The sequence below is a fragment of the Prionailurus viverrinus genome, chromosome D4, assembly GCF_022837055.1.
Source record: "Prionailurus viverrinus isolate Anna chromosome D4, UM_Priviv_1.0, whole genome shotgun sequence".
Classification (NCBI taxonomy): domain Eukaryota; kingdom Metazoa; phylum Chordata; class Mammalia; order Carnivora; family Felidae; genus Prionailurus; species Prionailurus viverrinus.
Window position 1 is genome coordinate 5,363,655 of NC_062573.1, and position 16,208 is coordinate 5,379,862.

The window sequence follows — 16,208 nt, forward strand, 5'->3', positions numbered from 1 at the left end:
ATTATAATTTCTCAGAGATAGGGGTCCTCCTTGAAGCCATATTCTTTGCATGGGGGCTGGCACCCAGCCAGGGATGTGGCCTGCAGCCCTGGCTTCTTCCGGCTGCAGGAGCACCCCCTCTCTTGTGCAAGGTAATTGGTCCAGTAGATTCCCAACATACCTCATGCTGACTAGATGCAGCGCATGGTGCGTGCAGCAAGGAGTCCTGAGTCGTTTGTAGTCGCACAGAAATCGTTAACCTGGGAACAAACCACTGATAGATTTTTCTGCTATTAGCCTTTCCTTCTTTTTTTAAAATTTGGGTGAATGTTTGAAAATCATGAATCAGTCAGTCACCGTTATTAATTGAAGAGCTGGGAATACCTCGTTAATGTATTTTTAAAACTGGTGTTGGACCCTCTGTGTATTTCAGGTTAATACTTTTAAGCAGTTTTCAGCACGTTTATCTCACTTTATTCTCGTTCTCCTCGGACCTTCGTAGCCATATCACTTGTATAAAATAGGCTGAGATCTAGTGACTGTAAGCTGTGGTCTCAGTAAACAAAGGTAAGCTCTTTTATTTTCTGATTAAAGAGAAAAAGTCAATGAACACAACGTGCATATATGACAATCATACAGGATGTATTTGATCTCTTAGGTCTTATGTCATCATGATTACCTTTAAAATTTTTATGATCTAAATGTAAAATAGTTATTTTCAGCATTTGTTTTAATACCCTTGTAATTACTTTTTATTCAAGAGAGACATTTCACTTTTACGAGTTAAATGTGTATATGTGTGTAGAAACTTATGATATAACATATATGTGAATTACACACACCTGTTTAAGTAAAAGAGTTTGGTGGTGGGAAGAGTCACCTAAGAAGACTTTAACGTCAGGGCACTCTTTGGGCCAAAGTGCTAGAATTTCATAAGCAGCAAGATTGGTAACAATGCTGGTAGGATCCATTTATATGTAGCTGTTACACAAGCAGAGGATCAAAGTGCCAATTTCTCAAGGAGAGAAATTTCTCTGAGAAATGCAAATCTCTGATCTGTGTTGTATGCCCAATACAACAGCAGTAAGAAGCCATAAAAAGAAAAAGCAATAGAAAATTAAAAAAAAAACAAAACCAAAATATTAAGGTAACTATGGAAAAATAATATGTCATTGACTGTCATTAAGCTAACTATTTGCAGAACCAACTCTGGCAAGACTCAGAATGGTAAATACCCAGTCTGCAGAGACCAAATAGACTTCAGGCAATTTATCGAGCTTTTTCCAAGGTCAGGTAGCTAGACGATTAATTTCCCACCTTCCTCAACCATCATGGAGTTCATTTACAAGATGTGAGGGTTAGGCCAAATATTTTAATAAGGATTTGCTTCATTTAGTGTGTCCCATAAGTACATTTCATATGTGATAGATGTTCTGTGCTGAGGCCGTATTTCATATATATAGAGATTAAAATGAAATTTCATGTTTTATGTGTCTCTCAGTAGCGGTTTTCTTTTTATTACTAACTTTGAAGGTTGCTGGAACAACGTTTCTCCCATACAGAATCTGTATGTACGTCAAACGTGGCTTTGGCACCCATAAAAGGTTGTATGAGGCCTAGCTGATGAGGACTACGTAGGTTCCCGTTCTCATCCAACAGCCGAGTGTCCGTTATGTGCCAGATCCTCCTCCGGGCACTAGCAAAACAGAGGCTCTGCCCAGTGAAAGCATTTTAAGTCTGAGAGTGTCCTTGTTGGTGAAATTGGGTTGATTATAAATATCCTACGTTGGGAGACAGATGATGCATTAGCAGTGTCAAAGGATAATGACCTTGATCAGCAGTTTATTTATACATTATTTAATAATATAGGCCCTCTGACACCACTGAAATGGCCATCATTTGGAAATTCACTCATTTTAAATATTTCCCTGGCAGTTTTGAGAGCCTGAAACCAACTCTGTTTTATGTTCCTGGACCTCTCTCCAAGTAAGTGAATGCATTGAAATGAAAAACAATTATTCCAGTCCTTTTTAAGCAGTTTTTATAGTATAGCAAAGACCAAAGTGGTTGCTGTAAACACTGACCGCATTTTTTTGACGACAAGTGAGGGGAGTTTTACCCTTACAATCAATCGTTCATTATAACTTGCCTGTTTATTAGATTTCTTTAATAACTGCAGTGGAGGTAAATGTTCAATAGTGAGTTAGGGAAACAAACTAAGACTTGCAGATGCGCCTTCACCCTTTCCCCCAGCAGTTGGATTTCTAGTAGTCGAGGGCCCTAAAAACTAGGGACATTAAGAGCAGTTAAAGCTGAAAACAACCTGCTCTGTGAATGGTCCTCCTGTACCTCCCACTCAGCACAGGCCAGTGCGTCCTCGGTGGTGGGGAGCAGGATGTAGCGTGTCTCTGAAGTCCTCAGAGCAAGAAAGGTTCTGATGCCACGCCATGCGGTGACCATAGGTCTCTCAGTGTCTGAAGGAGGCCTGGCAGGGAGACGGGCAGTAAATGAATAACAGCTGCAGAGTCCAGAAACTACCTGCTGCTGGGGTGAGTTTCAGTCTGATGTTTCTCTCTAGCAGTTACTTCCAGGGCACAAACTAGTACTTTTTATGTAAGAGTGAGTCTCTTCCCTTCCTCATCCCATCTTCCAGAAAGACTGCTTTAAGTCAAGAATTCAAGTTGAGTTAGTTGTAAGAATAGAGATCCTTTCCCACATTATCATTTTAGGTAGGAGCTAACAGCTTCCATTGATACTTGAAGCAGTGATCTTTGGAGATTTAAAAAAATAGCACCATAGTGCAAATTAGGTTATGTAAGCTTTACAGCACAGCTAGAAATAGGGACTAGAAACCATGTGGGAATCTGGGCCAAAGGACTTTTCTCCCTCCAGCAAATTCCCGTGGGGCTTGGGAATTGGAAGAGTTAATACACGCAAAGTGCTTTGAATAATACCTGGTGCCCAGAAGTTCTCGGTCAGTGTTGGCGGTTCCTGCCATGGTTGGCTGAAGTGACAGAAGGTATGTGAGGGAAGCGAGACTGTGCTGGCAGGTAGCTGAGAAGCAGGTGCGTGACCTACTCAGGGGAGCTGCATTGGTTCCTTGATGGTCGCAGGTTTCGGGTGCTTCCAGTCTTTGAGAGAGGACTCCTGGCATCGGGGGACTAAACAGGAAACAGAGCAAATGCTTGGTGAGCGAGGCAGTGTGGGGAGGTCGCTGCACACCCATGCTGACTGAGAGTGCCCGTGTTTCTGCTGAGGTGGTGAAATCATTGGCCAGTCTGCTGCCAGGGATTCATAAATCCTTGCTTTGGGATTTAAGTGTGCTTAGAACTTCAAAAGGGCTGAGCTTAGAGTATCAACCTGCTGATTCCCAGTTTCCTACCAGTACATTAATAAGAAAAAAGAGGTGTGTGATTTCAGCGAGGCCTGGAGCTCACTGGTGTTGGGCCGATAGTTCTGGTAAACCACAGACCGAGGAGCCTGGGTGGCACGCTTAGAAGGCCGCTGACCCCGCCGCTCCCCTTCATAGCATTCCCGCAGCTTCTCTCTTCCAGTTTGCTTCACCACTTTGGAAATAATCTGCACTCCTCGCTACACGAGGCCTCCCCTGTTTGCTCTTCTCTCAGAAAACACATCTGCCTCTCCATCCTGCTCTCTTCAGCAGAAGGAAAGATGGGTAGATGGTGAGACGGGTGCTGTTGGTTGAATAGCATAGTCCTGTCCCTTTCTGCACAGGCTTCAGGCACCTCTGAGGAAGGATGGGCGGGTGCATCCCCATCCGCTGGCATGACGTATGCTAGGTGGGGATTACAGATTGAGTTCTGGGATGCTCCAAGTTTATAAAAACTGTCGGTAGGGACTGAGCATTACCTTTAAAGGCAAATAAGGTAGATCTGCGTTATAGTCAAGACGTGCCTTCTTCTTCTTCTTCTTCTTCTTCTTCTTCTTCTTCTTCTTCTTCTTCTTTTTAATGGTACCAGCGATGGGAAGTGAAAGAGGAGGGGACATGACAGCAACAGCTTCAGGGGAGGCTCCAACGGCCTCTCTCTCGCTGTCCCCCCAAAGCAAGAGGCTTTTCTTAAATCCAAGAGGTTCCCCCATTCCTCAGCTGTGGCCGTTTGGTGGAGTCATTTCCTCATTGAGCCAAGGTTGAGGGAAGGCCTTTCTTTTCTTCCTTTCTTTCTTTTTTTTTCCCCCTTGACCAATCAGTTTTAACGTCTTCACCCCTTGGTCCTTCTAAGCAGGGTCTTGGTGATTTGTGGCAGAATTTTGCCATTTGGCATTTCTGCCAAGTGCGGCTGCCCCTCTGCGCTCTGCCCAAGCAGTGGACGGGAGACTGACCAGCATGTCCTGGCTGGAGATGTGTGGTCCTCACCTCTTCTGCTGCTTCTGGCCCTAGGCGGGCACGGGATTAGCCCGGCAGGCCTGCGGACGTTCTCTCAGCGCTGCCTGTGGCCCAGTCTCTCAGCCTGTCTCGAGTCTCTGTACGGCTGGGATGGTCTCTGCTTGCACATGTCAGCTGAATGTCTCCGGTAATGGAGTTCACAGGAGCCTTCTGTTTAGGTCATTTTGGGCTGTGGGCAGCAGTAGATTGGAGAAGGAGCAGAAGAGAGAGAAGGAAGAAATGCTGAAATTACTCTCTTGCATGTGCCGGGCACTTGGACCTTGTTCTCAAACAACCTTCTTGGAGGTGGTATTCTCATTCTCAGATAAAAAAAAATAGGCTCAGGGTTCAGGGCTGGAGTTAGGAACAAAACCCCAGTCCGTCCGATGCCAAAGCCTCTTTCACCACACCGTGTGCGCTGTGGGTGCCGTCTGGACAAAGGGGAGGAACGTGCCAGGTGGCGGGAAGGAGGTGTGCAGGCCGTGGGCCAGGCCCAGCGGGGGCCTCACACCTCACATGGGGTCACAGGGTCCTGAGATCACAGGCGCCTCCTGTGCTGGAAGCCAGGCTCTCTGACTTGAGGCTGTTCTGGACCAGATATCCTGGCCTTTTAAAAATAGGGCTGTTTTTTGTGAGACCAATTGGGAAAGATTATATAACTGGAAAGATAGGCTGGAAGACTTAGGTGTGGTTGTATAAACAAAGGAAGCCCTTGTATTTCAAGCTTGGGTTTTTTTTTTGTTTTGTTTTTTTTTTTTTTTTCTGTTTGAATATCAGTGACAACTCGAGGTATAGGTTTTCATTTAGCTAATGCTTCCTGCGTATATGTTCTGTCTGGCCTGAGATTGGTGATGGGGATGTCTTAGAAGATTTGAGCCAAGACACTCAAGGCTGGCAAGGTTCTGACTCACAGGGTAAAAGGAAGAGGGGCCTGGAGGGCCAGCAACCCAGGTTTGGGGTAGAAGTGTCGGGAGCCGTCCTCCTGTGCTGAACAGAGCTTGGGGAGTGCCGGATTGCAGTGGCCTGTTCCGATTGCCAGGACTTTCCCCAGACTAGGCTTCAGGGAAGGTGGCCAGCCTGAAGGTCACAGGCGGCCCTCTAGGTTGCGCTGTGCTTGGTGAGCCCTGCTGGGATAGCTTTGAGGTCTCTGAATTGCTGCACTTGAGCCGTTCTTCCGAACTCGGCTGAGTCTCCCGCTGCTGCAGACCATGTCGCCAGCTCCTTTGCTAACAATTGCCACCTGGGTCTCTGCTTAGGGATAGGTGGGGGTGGGGATGGAGGCAGAATCCTCTCCAGGGAAAGACAGTCCTCCCTCACCCCAAGTCATTGTCCTTGGCATTTGGCCATTTCTCTGTGCCACCTGCCGTGATGCTGGAGGGGAGCAGGAGGAAGGAATGGTTTTAAACCCAGGTTGCACGAGTTCCAGAGCAGTGACTTGTGTGAGGAGAGTGAGTACCTGGCCCAGCACTCGTTTAGCAGCTGTTCTTTCCCAGTGGCCGATCTGTTTCCCACCCTGCCCCTACAGTGTGGAGAATCGCCGGGCACGGACTGTTTTTCTTCCTGAGCAGGCAAGGCTGTCGAAGCCCAGAGAGCTCTCCAGATCACCCAGCTTGTTTGTGGCAAAACGCTGTGGCTCCTAATGAGTTTTTAACCACACAGAAGAAATGACATGTCTTCCACTGTTTTTGGAGTTAACAGAAGCCCTTTCTTGGGGACGAGAGTTGAATTAGACAACAACTGTGGGATCTAGAAATGATCTCCTTTTATAGATGAGGAAATGAAGGCTTAGCCAAAATGACTTGCCCCAAATTATACAGCAGTAAGCGGCTGAGCCCACCCATTCTGCCAGCACTGTGCTCGGTACTGGTGGTTTGTCTTACTGGTCTAGACTGCTTGCCTGCCCAGTTTCCCTTCCTCTCTCTCAGGCATTCTGCTTACCTCTCTTCCACACTTCTGGGACATATCCTGTGTGGTTTGAAGCAAAACAAGCAAAAACAAATGCTCCACCTCTCGCCCTGCCCCCTGCCATGTGGAGAAAAAAAAAAAAAAAAAGAATCCAGACTTTGGGCTTATTCTTTCTCTGGTTCCTTTGGAGGAACTGTCAGCTTGCCCCTGGGCTTAGGGGACTGGTTAACCTTGGGCCTGGCAGCCTATTCTGTTATTGTTGTTGTGCCTGTTTCCATACCGTTTTTTGGTACCATAACTGAACTCTGTAATCAAGTGTAGACCAGTGATTGCCGCTGGAGAGACCCCCAGGGGTTTGGTAGGCAGGGAGGGATAAGCTGTTGGAAGTGTGCTTTTCGTATTCTTCTGTGTCCATGTTTTGGTTGTTGGCTGTCGTCTGTCCCTGCCTAGGCCTTCATTATCTGCTCCACCCAAAGGAGTCATCCTCACAGTAACACGTTGCCCACAGTGCTCGGATGCTGTGGGATCTCACTGGACCCTTCCATCATGGAGATGTTCTCAGAAGTTGCTCCGCTTTCTAACATCTTTCATGTCCTTGGAGGCTATGTTAAGGGAAATGTCGTGGACATCATCTAGGAGGTGAGAAACCTCTGGAAGGTGGCACCTGGGGAACTTGGGAAGGCCGAGGGCCCCTCCAAATGAGATTCACTGAGGCTGCTGGGGAGACCTGGGGAGATCACGGACCTTTCCATCAGCTATTTTAAAGGGTTATTTTGACTTGTACGTGACTCTAGAAGGAAGGTTAAAGACGGTTGTAGGAAAGCAGTTGGGCAGTTTGGGCAGTGTGTGCCTCCCGAGATGGTGGGGCTGTCCTGGGAGATTAGGTGTGATGAGAAGCGAGGCCGGTGGTGACCAGGAATGTTTCAGCAAGCCAGCTATTTGCACAGTGCAGAGGGATTTCTTCCACGGGATGTCAGGTTCGGATGGCACACCGATGTGATCGGTGACACTGCCAAGGCCACTGCTCCCCTCTTTGGCACGTGGATTCGTTGAGAAACATTCACTGTCAACCACTGCTTGTTTCCCAGGCTCTCCCAGCTGGAGAAAATGTCAAGATCTTCTGTTTAGACAGTGGAGTAGAAGGTGAAACCACTGACCGAGGTGGAGTGCACAGGAAGGGGGAGCTCAGGGGCCTGACCAGGTCAGAGCCGTCTCCTGTGGTTGGGGAAGACTCTGGCAGGCCTCCTGCTCTGTGAGGAGGCCTAGGACCTGAGCAGCTTTGACGGGAGTGGCAGAGGCTTCCCGCGGAGACTGGCATCTGCACTGGATGGAGGTCTGCCAGGGGGGTCATGAAGGAGAGCTTTCCAGAAGGGGGCACAGCGTGCACAGAAAGGGCATAGCCTTCTGGAGCAGCACGAAGGTACTTGCTGATGGCAGCTGGTACCTGGGGCCAAGATGGGGAAGGTGTGGGGAGGGAAGAATGTGCTGGCAGGGCAGGAGTGGGCGATGGGAGAGGGGCGGCAGTGTGGCAAGGGCCATCTCTTTTGGGCTGGGAAATGGGGGTTTGGTGGGCCCAATTTCTCATCAGTGGGTGGCTGTGAGCCCTCTTCTTGTGCTCTCTGGGTTAGTGGCTCTTTGGCGGTGGATAGAGAGGTATGCAGGCTGGCCAGTCAGTATCTTACCCTTGCCCTGAGTTTCTGCACGTGTCTGCTCTCCTGGTCTCACCAAAGGGAGTGACAGGTACTGAGTGTTCACTCATATAGAGGCCCTCTGCTTTTTAAAAAAGTAACGTTTTGGTTTCTTTCCCCGGGGAGGGTCTGGAGCTCCTTGGATTCAGCACCTACAGAACATGGTTTTTACTTAGTGGGAAGTTGCAGATTTGCCACACAGAGCACTTTAAAGAGAGGGGTAAAAACCATGTAAGATTTTGGCGTCTAGCTCAGTCCTACCACCTCTGGCTCATCCTGGCCAGGTGGCATAGAGCACTGAAAGGAGTCAGGGTGGGTTTCTGCACCTCTCTTATTTATATAGCTCTCTTGGGGACTAAGGCTAAAGAGGCAGCTGTGGTTTCGAACCTTCAGGTCAGAGCTATGCAAGGTTACAGGTGCACTGAGACAGTGATCCTGTCTGCCTTTGGGGTGGCCAAGACCTGAGGGTCAAGTGTCTGCAACTTGTCTTCTTACTCCGTTGGGCCACAGAAGTATCACTTGTGTGTCACAATGTGGAAATATATGGGAGCACTCCCTTAGACCTGGTGTCAGCAAACTTTCTGGAAAGGGCCAAACGGTAAATCTTCCAGACATGGCTATTCAGCTTGGTTGTGGTCACGCAAGAGCAGCCAGAGATGGTGCATAAACCCAGGTGTGGCTGTGGTCCGATAAAATTGACTTTAAAAGAAACAAAAGAGTGGGCCTTATTTTGCCTACCCCTGCCTTAGGCTGTAGAGACTGACCCTTTGGCTTAATTATGACTGGAAACTTCCTTCCATCTGCTGCCTGGCCCATCTACCTGAAACAGAAGGCTTCCTGAGCATCTGTTCTGTATGAGCACTGAGGAGGAAGGGGCAGTCCTGGCCCGTAAGGACCACAGGTTTTGGGGGGGGGGGGGGGCACTGACAGGTGAGAGCAACATGTAGAACAGAACAGGGCTCAAGGAAGTCCAAGGTGACAGGGCCCCAATGACAGAAGGGCTAAGGGCAAATCAGGAGAGCCCTAGGAAGCTGCTCTGGAGAGGACACCAAGAACCGTGTAGTCACACAGGCACGTTGAGCCCAGCCTGGGCAGGGCCCTGAATGCCAGGCTAAGGAGCGTGGGCCTCATTCTCTGGGCCCCGGGGAGCCAGTGAGAGATTGTGTTTAGAACAGTAAAGTGATCACAGGTGCATTTTAGAAACGGCACTCTGGTCATAGAAGACCAGAGTTGTGGTTGCGGATGGTATCTCGGTTTTGTCCGGACGTTTTAGGCAAGAGTTGGGTTGGTGTTGCTATGAGTAGAAAGGAGAGGTCCGGAGAATTGGTTGTTCTCTACCGTTCTGACTTGGCGGAGTTTGATAAGTCTTCTGTCTCCAGGCCTTTCTGTCTTGCTACCCTTTTAAATAAGGGCAAGACAAAACCAGGATTAGATTCTGGCTTGGGGCCTTGATGTGTGAGAGTAAAAGTGAGTTCCCCTTGCTCCAGAATGGAGTTCATGGCAGGAGAGCTTCACGGAGCAGACTCCCTTCCCGTGGGCATGCAGCCAACACACGAAACAGGCCTTGCGAGAAGTGCAGAGGATGGTCAGGACTCTCAAGAAGCCTACAGGCCACTGAGGCAAGATGCCTGTATGTGACAGGCCGAAGCCAACACTGCTCGGGTGTATCACAGACTGCCTGAGGCCAGGCCTTCTGGCGGGTGCATGGGGAGACGGAGGTGAGTCACTCATGGTGCCTGCCCCAAGGTGCTCAATGTAGTTGGGGCGACAAAAAACAACTATAAATGTATATAGTGCTTTCTATTTCCCCAAAATCCACAACCCCCGCCCCCCCACCCCGAGATTTCTAGGCAGGTGGAAGGATGCTTTTTACTGAGCCAAGGTGAGGTGTGAGGGTCGGGAGCTGCCATGGGAGGGCCCCTGGGGACTGGAGAAAGGCCACCTAATCTGAGTGCGTGTGCACCTGCTGTCTCAGTGAATCCCCCACAGGCCCCTGGGAGGGGTGAGGCTGCCTGGTGCCTGCGGCTAGGAGGCGCACTGGCCTTACTGAGAGGTGGTTTCTTCGTGGTCTGCTGGCACCGGTCAGGAGTGAGGGGTCTGGTGGCTGCCCTGGCTCCCTGGGGAGCCGTGTGCCATCCTTGCTGGGAACCAGGTGAGGGTTATGGAAGGAAGTTTTGGTGAGGCTGTGCCTCCAGGGCATGTTGGATGCCCGCCTTGCTTGTCAGGCTCTCTCTGGTGGAGGGTGGGCCTCTCGGACTTTGCTGCCTGGTCTTGTCTTTTTTGGGGGTGTGGAGCGGGGGGGCTCTTGTGCTCTTAACGGTAGGTGTGGGACTTGGCCGAGGGAGGAGCACTCCTTGTGTTTTCCATAGGTGTTTCTCCGCTCCTCAAAGGGGAAGGACAAAGGTGGGCCTGGCTGTATGCGAGGTGTGGCCGTTAGAGGCAGCTTGGTCCTGGCCCCGGCCCTTGCCCTCTCCTCGTCCCCGAGCATAGGCTTGATGCCGTTTTCTTAGCGAAATAAATGGTCAGAAGGTTGCTTTTTTTCTTTGACTCTAACCTAAATATTTCTGTTGTTCTGGAAAATCACATTTTTTTTTTGTTCATGGAAACTAAGGGTAGGGACAGGAGTGTTAGTGCAGAAGACTCTTTAAGTAAGGAGTCCCTTCTCCACTGGTAATTTATTAAGTTGCATTTAAGTGTCCAGCCTCTCTCTCCCCTTTTCCGGGCTAAGCACCGCTCCCCACCTCGGGCTTAGGAGTTGGTCTGCTGTGTCAGGGGCAAGACGTATTGCTCCAGATGGGCTTGTTTCCTGGATGTGTGTCACTGTGCCGCATCCTTGAGCAACCTCATCTGTGGCACTGACCCCTGAGGTAGTGACGATGCCCACAGGAGCTTTGGAATTCCGTGCCAGGCCAGCCCCGATTCCCCACTTACTTCTCTCACCTTTTGTGTCAGAAGCGCTGCCATTAGACGCATCCGTTTCCCTGACCAGGATGGCATCTCACGCTCAGACCAGCCCTGGGCCATCAGGTAGGGTTCGCACTGCACCCCTACTTCATAGAGGGAACACTGAGAGCTACCTGTTCCCTCGCTCACTTAATGCAGTGGTTTTTCAGCACCTGGCTGGGCTATGGCTACGTGGGAGGTGGCTTAGCTGCCATTTTCTGCTACCTTTCTTGGAGAGGAAGGCTTGTTTCTAGAAACTCAGCTGGGGAGCCAAACCGTAGGCAACCTCAAGGCCCCGACTAGGGCCTTAGTTTTGGCACCTCCTAGGAATCCCAGGCAGCTGTCGCCCGTGCAGTCTCCCAACTCCAGATGTACTTCCTCTCCTGGGGCTTGAGAAAACAAAATGAATGCTTGCTTGACGGGGGAGTGCTCTGCCTTTGTTCCTCTTGACTTCTAGTGAGGCACAAGCCCCTTCATTTGGTAAATCTTACATACATTAGCCCTCAGCAGTGCTTACCCCAAAGTGTTTTGTACTCAGGCCTTTCACCAGGGACCCGTCCGCTGGCCTCTTGTGCTGAACATCTTGTCCAAGTGGCTTGTGGCTTTAGGAGAGGACAGTCTCCTGAGAGAACCCTAATTATTAGGGTGAGGACACTTCTGGGGGCAGTGAAGCTGATGGGCCTGGCTCGGCCTGTTAGCTCCACAGCCCACCCACCCTGGTCTCAGTGCCATGTGGCATTACCAGAGAGTGGCCTGTAGGACTTGTCACCCACTCCATGCAGAACTCCTGGTCTGGGGACGAGGCAGCTAGCTCAGAACTAAGGCCCAGATCTATTCGAGAGGGGCTTCTCTCATAAAGGAGCAAGGTGGCCCTGCTCGGCCTCAGCCCCTGGGGTGGGGAGTCCAGGAGGCATGGAGAAGGCCGAGTGTAGTTGTGGGTAGAAAACCTTTCCCTACTGCACGGTTACACACATGACATTGGACTCCTGGCTATGGCTTACTCTCACTCCGGTCTGGTGATGGCCATGGTAGTTTTTTAGGTATCAACTGAAAATATCTATCTATCTGTATATCTATTTACTGTGTTTTGTTTTGTTTTTTTCCTGAATACGCAAGTGTAAATAGTATCATTTGCAGTGCAAAGTCCTTGGCAATAACTTTACGTTGTGTATCATGTTGAAAAATTGGCAAATGCGACCACCATGGATTGTCCTTCCCGTCTGGGGCAATGATTACATGTAGGACTCTGAACTTTAAACCTTCGGCGTGGTTGAAGCAGCAGCCTGCATGTGTGGACTGTCACCAGTGCCTCGTCCAGGATGCCTGGCCTTCATCCAAAGGGACTCTCTGCCGCCCCAGCGCCCACACTGTGGCTCCTTCGCACTGACTATGTCGGACTCTGCCGTAGACTGGTCCTCTTGTCTGGCTGCTGCAGTCTGTCTGTAATGCCCTGACATGTTGCATTCTCCCCATTTGGATGAATAAAAATAAAAGCTTCTGTCTTCAACAGCAGTGGACCCACTTTGGTTAAATGAAAGCTGTGACTTTGATGAAGTGGCCGAGTGCAGGACCACTTTCCTGGCCCTCATGACTCTCCAGGTCAGAACACGTGGCAGGATCTTCCCTTCATGGAGAGGGATGAGGAGCCAAGGCCTCGGTCCTGTTCCTTACAACTCTCTGCTTCTCTGCTAATGGTGCAAAATGTTTACTGAACTGAAACTTTAACTTGGGACCCTGGCGTAGTAAGTGGTGACTTACGAGTGCTGAGTGAGGGCTCAATTCTAAACCTTAGAATTTACCAGGTACTTTTCACACATCTTAGTCTTACTATATTCGTGCCTATTCCCCAAGGCTGGCATTACCCACACATGACAGATCAGAACACTGAGGCTCACAGATAAAAGTAGAACTTCTAAATGGCAGCAACAGTTTGTATCCAGAGCTGACGCTCCACCCCCCCCCCCCCCGCCCCCGCCCTTGTGAGGGTCCCACAGTGGAGCTGCCCCAGAACATCCTGAGGAAGCAGAGCCAGGCCCAGGCCTACTGATGCCTCTTCCAGGTAAGTGCAACCACTGTGGGTAGACGAAGGCACTGGGTGTTCCTGCTTCACTTTGTAAGTCAGGGCCCAACCCCTCTCTGCGCGCCCTTGCACCAGATTCATGAGCATGCCTAGAACTGGCCACAGAAGAGCTGGCTGGCCTGGGCCCACTGCTGCTCCCCTGCCCCACGGTCACGGCGAACAGCCTGTGGAGTTGAAATGGGGGAGTGAAGGGCGGGCGCCTTGCTGGTCTTGCTCGCGGGCCCCAGAAGAGGAGGAGGTGGCTCTTGAGAGAGAAGGTTGAAATGGCAGATCTTGTGATCGCGGGCAGGAAATCTTCCACCGTTGCTTACAAATCTGAGGATAAGATCACTGAACTCCCAGGGGCGTTCAGACAGCCGGAGGGACCAGCAGCACACAGGCGAAGGATCAGGAGCTTTATGGCGCCCCAGCAACCCCTAGGACATAGGTGAGGAGAAGAACTCGGAAAGGTCATGTGACTTTCCAAAATGAGTGGTGCACCCAAGGTCACAGTCTGGCCTAGAATCCAGCGTGCAAGTGTGTCGTTGGCAGTGAAGTGCCCTGCCGGTCACGGGGAGCTAGAGGTGCGGGTTAACGGCTGTGGCGCCTGGGCCAGGAACCCATGGGTCCAATTTCCTCTCCGATAAAATGGGGAAGGGGCAGAGACTCAGTGCTTAGGCCTCTCGCTCTGGGAGCCACTGCCCCAGCCATCGGGTATGGTCCTAATCCTTGCACCTGTTACATCCTCCTGACCTCATCACCCCCCAGATGTGTCCTAGGAGAGGGGGTGTCCCAGTGTCAGAGGCAGGCTAATAAGTGAAGCGCGCTCTAATGCCATAAACCTCCGTCAGACTGATGAGGACAGGCCTCTCCCAGGTCACAAGGGGCCCGTATCACCTTACTCCCCGGTGCGTGGACTCGCTTCTGTTGGGTCAGTCAGAGCCGGGAGTTGTGGTCTCAGCTCATTTTTAGCTCCCGTGGATTTTCTTTTCTTCGCTCCTGCTGCGGGGACTTGGAATTCAGAGCAGACGGGGCGGCGGCACTCCTGGGAGACTAAGGAAGATGCCGCCTCCTCCCTGGGAATTCTTCTCAAGGCTCTGGAGAGCAGCTGGGGTTCAGTAGGGCCTGCAGTCCACGCGGCCTGTGCCGTACTTTTGCTGCTTTTGAGCAGCCCTGACAGCACGGTCTGGGAAGAGATGTGGCCACGGTCAAAAGCGTGATCTGAGTTTTCCAGCACGAAGCCTCATGCTCTTTGCTCTACCACGGTTCCCTCCAGCCACCTCCACGTCTGCTGCCACTCTGGGCACCAGTGAACTTCCTGTCACCGATGAGTCTTTTCTGGTCCTGCCCTCGCTGTGATGTAGAGCACACTACACTTTTCCTCCCGGTGGCCACAGCCTCACACGTGGCCCCTCTTTCTCTTTAAATGGGGGTGCCTAGGCCTGCAGTTTGCCCTTGCTCAGTGTGTACATTTCGTACAGTCTTACCTGCCCTGCAGGATTCCACATCTACACAGGGACGTGGAGATCTTTTTGATGGTGACAACTGTTGGCAGTGTTGGGGGGAGGGGTGCTTCATCAGCCAGAAGCCTAGGACAGCGCCCCACAACAAACGATTATCAGTAGTGCTAAGGTCCCGAAACCCACGCGACTCCTGACCGTCTAGATTCTGGGCACCTCCCAGTGGCGTTTTCCGGACAGTCTCAAGTCCACACACCAAGAGCTCCATTTCTCTCCCTTTGTGTCCTTCCCCTTTTCTCTCACCAAGTTTCTGTAACTCTCCAGGAATCGTCTCCAATCTGGCCTATTTTACCACCTCTCTTTATAAAGACTCTAGATGTCTCCTCCAAGTTTTCTTCCTAAAGGACTGACAGGACTCTTCCCCCCAGTTTTTAAGGCAAGTTGGCTTCAAACCCTTCAGTAGTTCCCTCCGCCTTCAAACCCCTCAGCCTCAGGGGCCTCAACCTCATTATCCAGTCTCGCTCCGTCAGACCATGGCGTACCCACCTGGCGTTTCCTGCAGCTAAATGTCTTGCTGCTTCTCCATCCCACAACCCCCTCAGGTCATCAGTGCAGAAAACAGTCACTGCCACTTCACCTCCGTCCCCACAGGGCCCCATATACCTGTTTCAGCACTTAGCGTACAGTGTGGCACCTGGTATTCTCAGTCTGAGTCTCAACACAGCTCGGGGACTTCCCCGAGAGCGAGGACCATCTGAGTGACCTTAGGCCTAACGTGCCCAGGCTGACTGGTACATGGACTCCTTTCGCTGGGCCGGGGCTCGGCTGGGAGGGGAGGGTTTCTGCCGAATCCCTACACTCCCAGACACCAGGACCCTTGGGACCGGCAAAGCCTAGAGCGAGCTGGCCCTTCTGGACTCCTGCCCCAGCTAGCCGCGAGTGTGGATCCCACAGATAGGTTCTCTAGCCTGCAAATGGCAGAGGGCTCCCAAATGTGCCGTGGAGCCGCTGTCCTGGCCCCTCATGAGGCACCTGCCCAGCTTCGGGGCAGCGGAGAGAAGACAGGGCAGAGGCTTCACTCACCGCCTTCCCTTCTTCAAGGCCGGGTGTAGAAGGGGTCCTGAAGGGCAGGTCACACGGGGAACACCGCAGGCTTGGGGAGACTGCTCTTCTTCCTGCCGCAGAGAAGGGGGCGAGGTGGTAAAGAGGGACGGCCGGGGCCCTGCGCATCCTTAGGGTCCAAGAGGACCCTGTAAGTAGAAAGGAACTTTCTGAAAAATGTGTCTGTCCATGCCGCCACTCTTCCTGAAAAGTGTTAGGGCTAGACCCCAGCTACTCGGACTGCCTTTTCCCCCACAGCTACTTCTCTTGCACATTCACATTTCAGGCCTCGAATTCCTCCCATCTCTTGCCTGGTGAGATGCTTTCACCTCCTGTAGGACTTCCTTAACCCTCCAACACGGGAATGGCGCCTGCCCCGGGAACACGGCACTGGATTTCACCAAGCGGGTCAAGTCTGCCGTGGTGGCGCACGCATCGGCCTGGCAGAGGAGAAGCTCGTCTCCCCACACCCCGTGCCGCTGGCGCGCGGGAGCCGTAGGGGTGGGGAGGCGCCTGGGGCCCCCACACACCTGTCCTGACAGCACGGAGGCTGCTCTTCTCGGACAGTGGGAGCAGGGAAAGGGGCCGGAGCACATAATGATGAAACCGGTTTCTACAAAGTGATGCTCTTTGTACCAAAATATTTAATGAATATGCTGTTAAAATAAAACCAACAAAAGAAATAGTAA

General features: G+C 51.2%; 1 protein-coding gene across 7 annotated transcripts in view; it reads left to right on the forward strand.

Moving 5' to 3' along the window:
• Positions 1-12,411, forward strand: part of STRBP (spermatid perinuclear RNA binding protein) — a 72,789-nt gene extending 60,378 nt beyond the window's left edge. Inside the window, exons 17-19 of one of the 7 annotated variants that reach the window (XR_007146137.1) lie at positions 413-546; positions 1,915-1,965; positions 12,016-12,411. Coding sequence is in view for 1 of the 7 variants with exons in the window: in XM_047829203.1 (XP_047685159.1) it covers positions 413-417 (5 nt within the window). In the remaining 6 variants the exon portion in view is untranslated. Of the gene's footprint in view, positions 1-412 lie in introns of all 7 variants that reach the window. The other 6 variants (XR_007146134.1, XR_007146135.1, XR_007146136.1 and 3 more) reach the window with 6 other exon arrangements.
• The last annotated feature ends 3,797 nt before the right edge of the window (positions 12,412-16,208 follow it).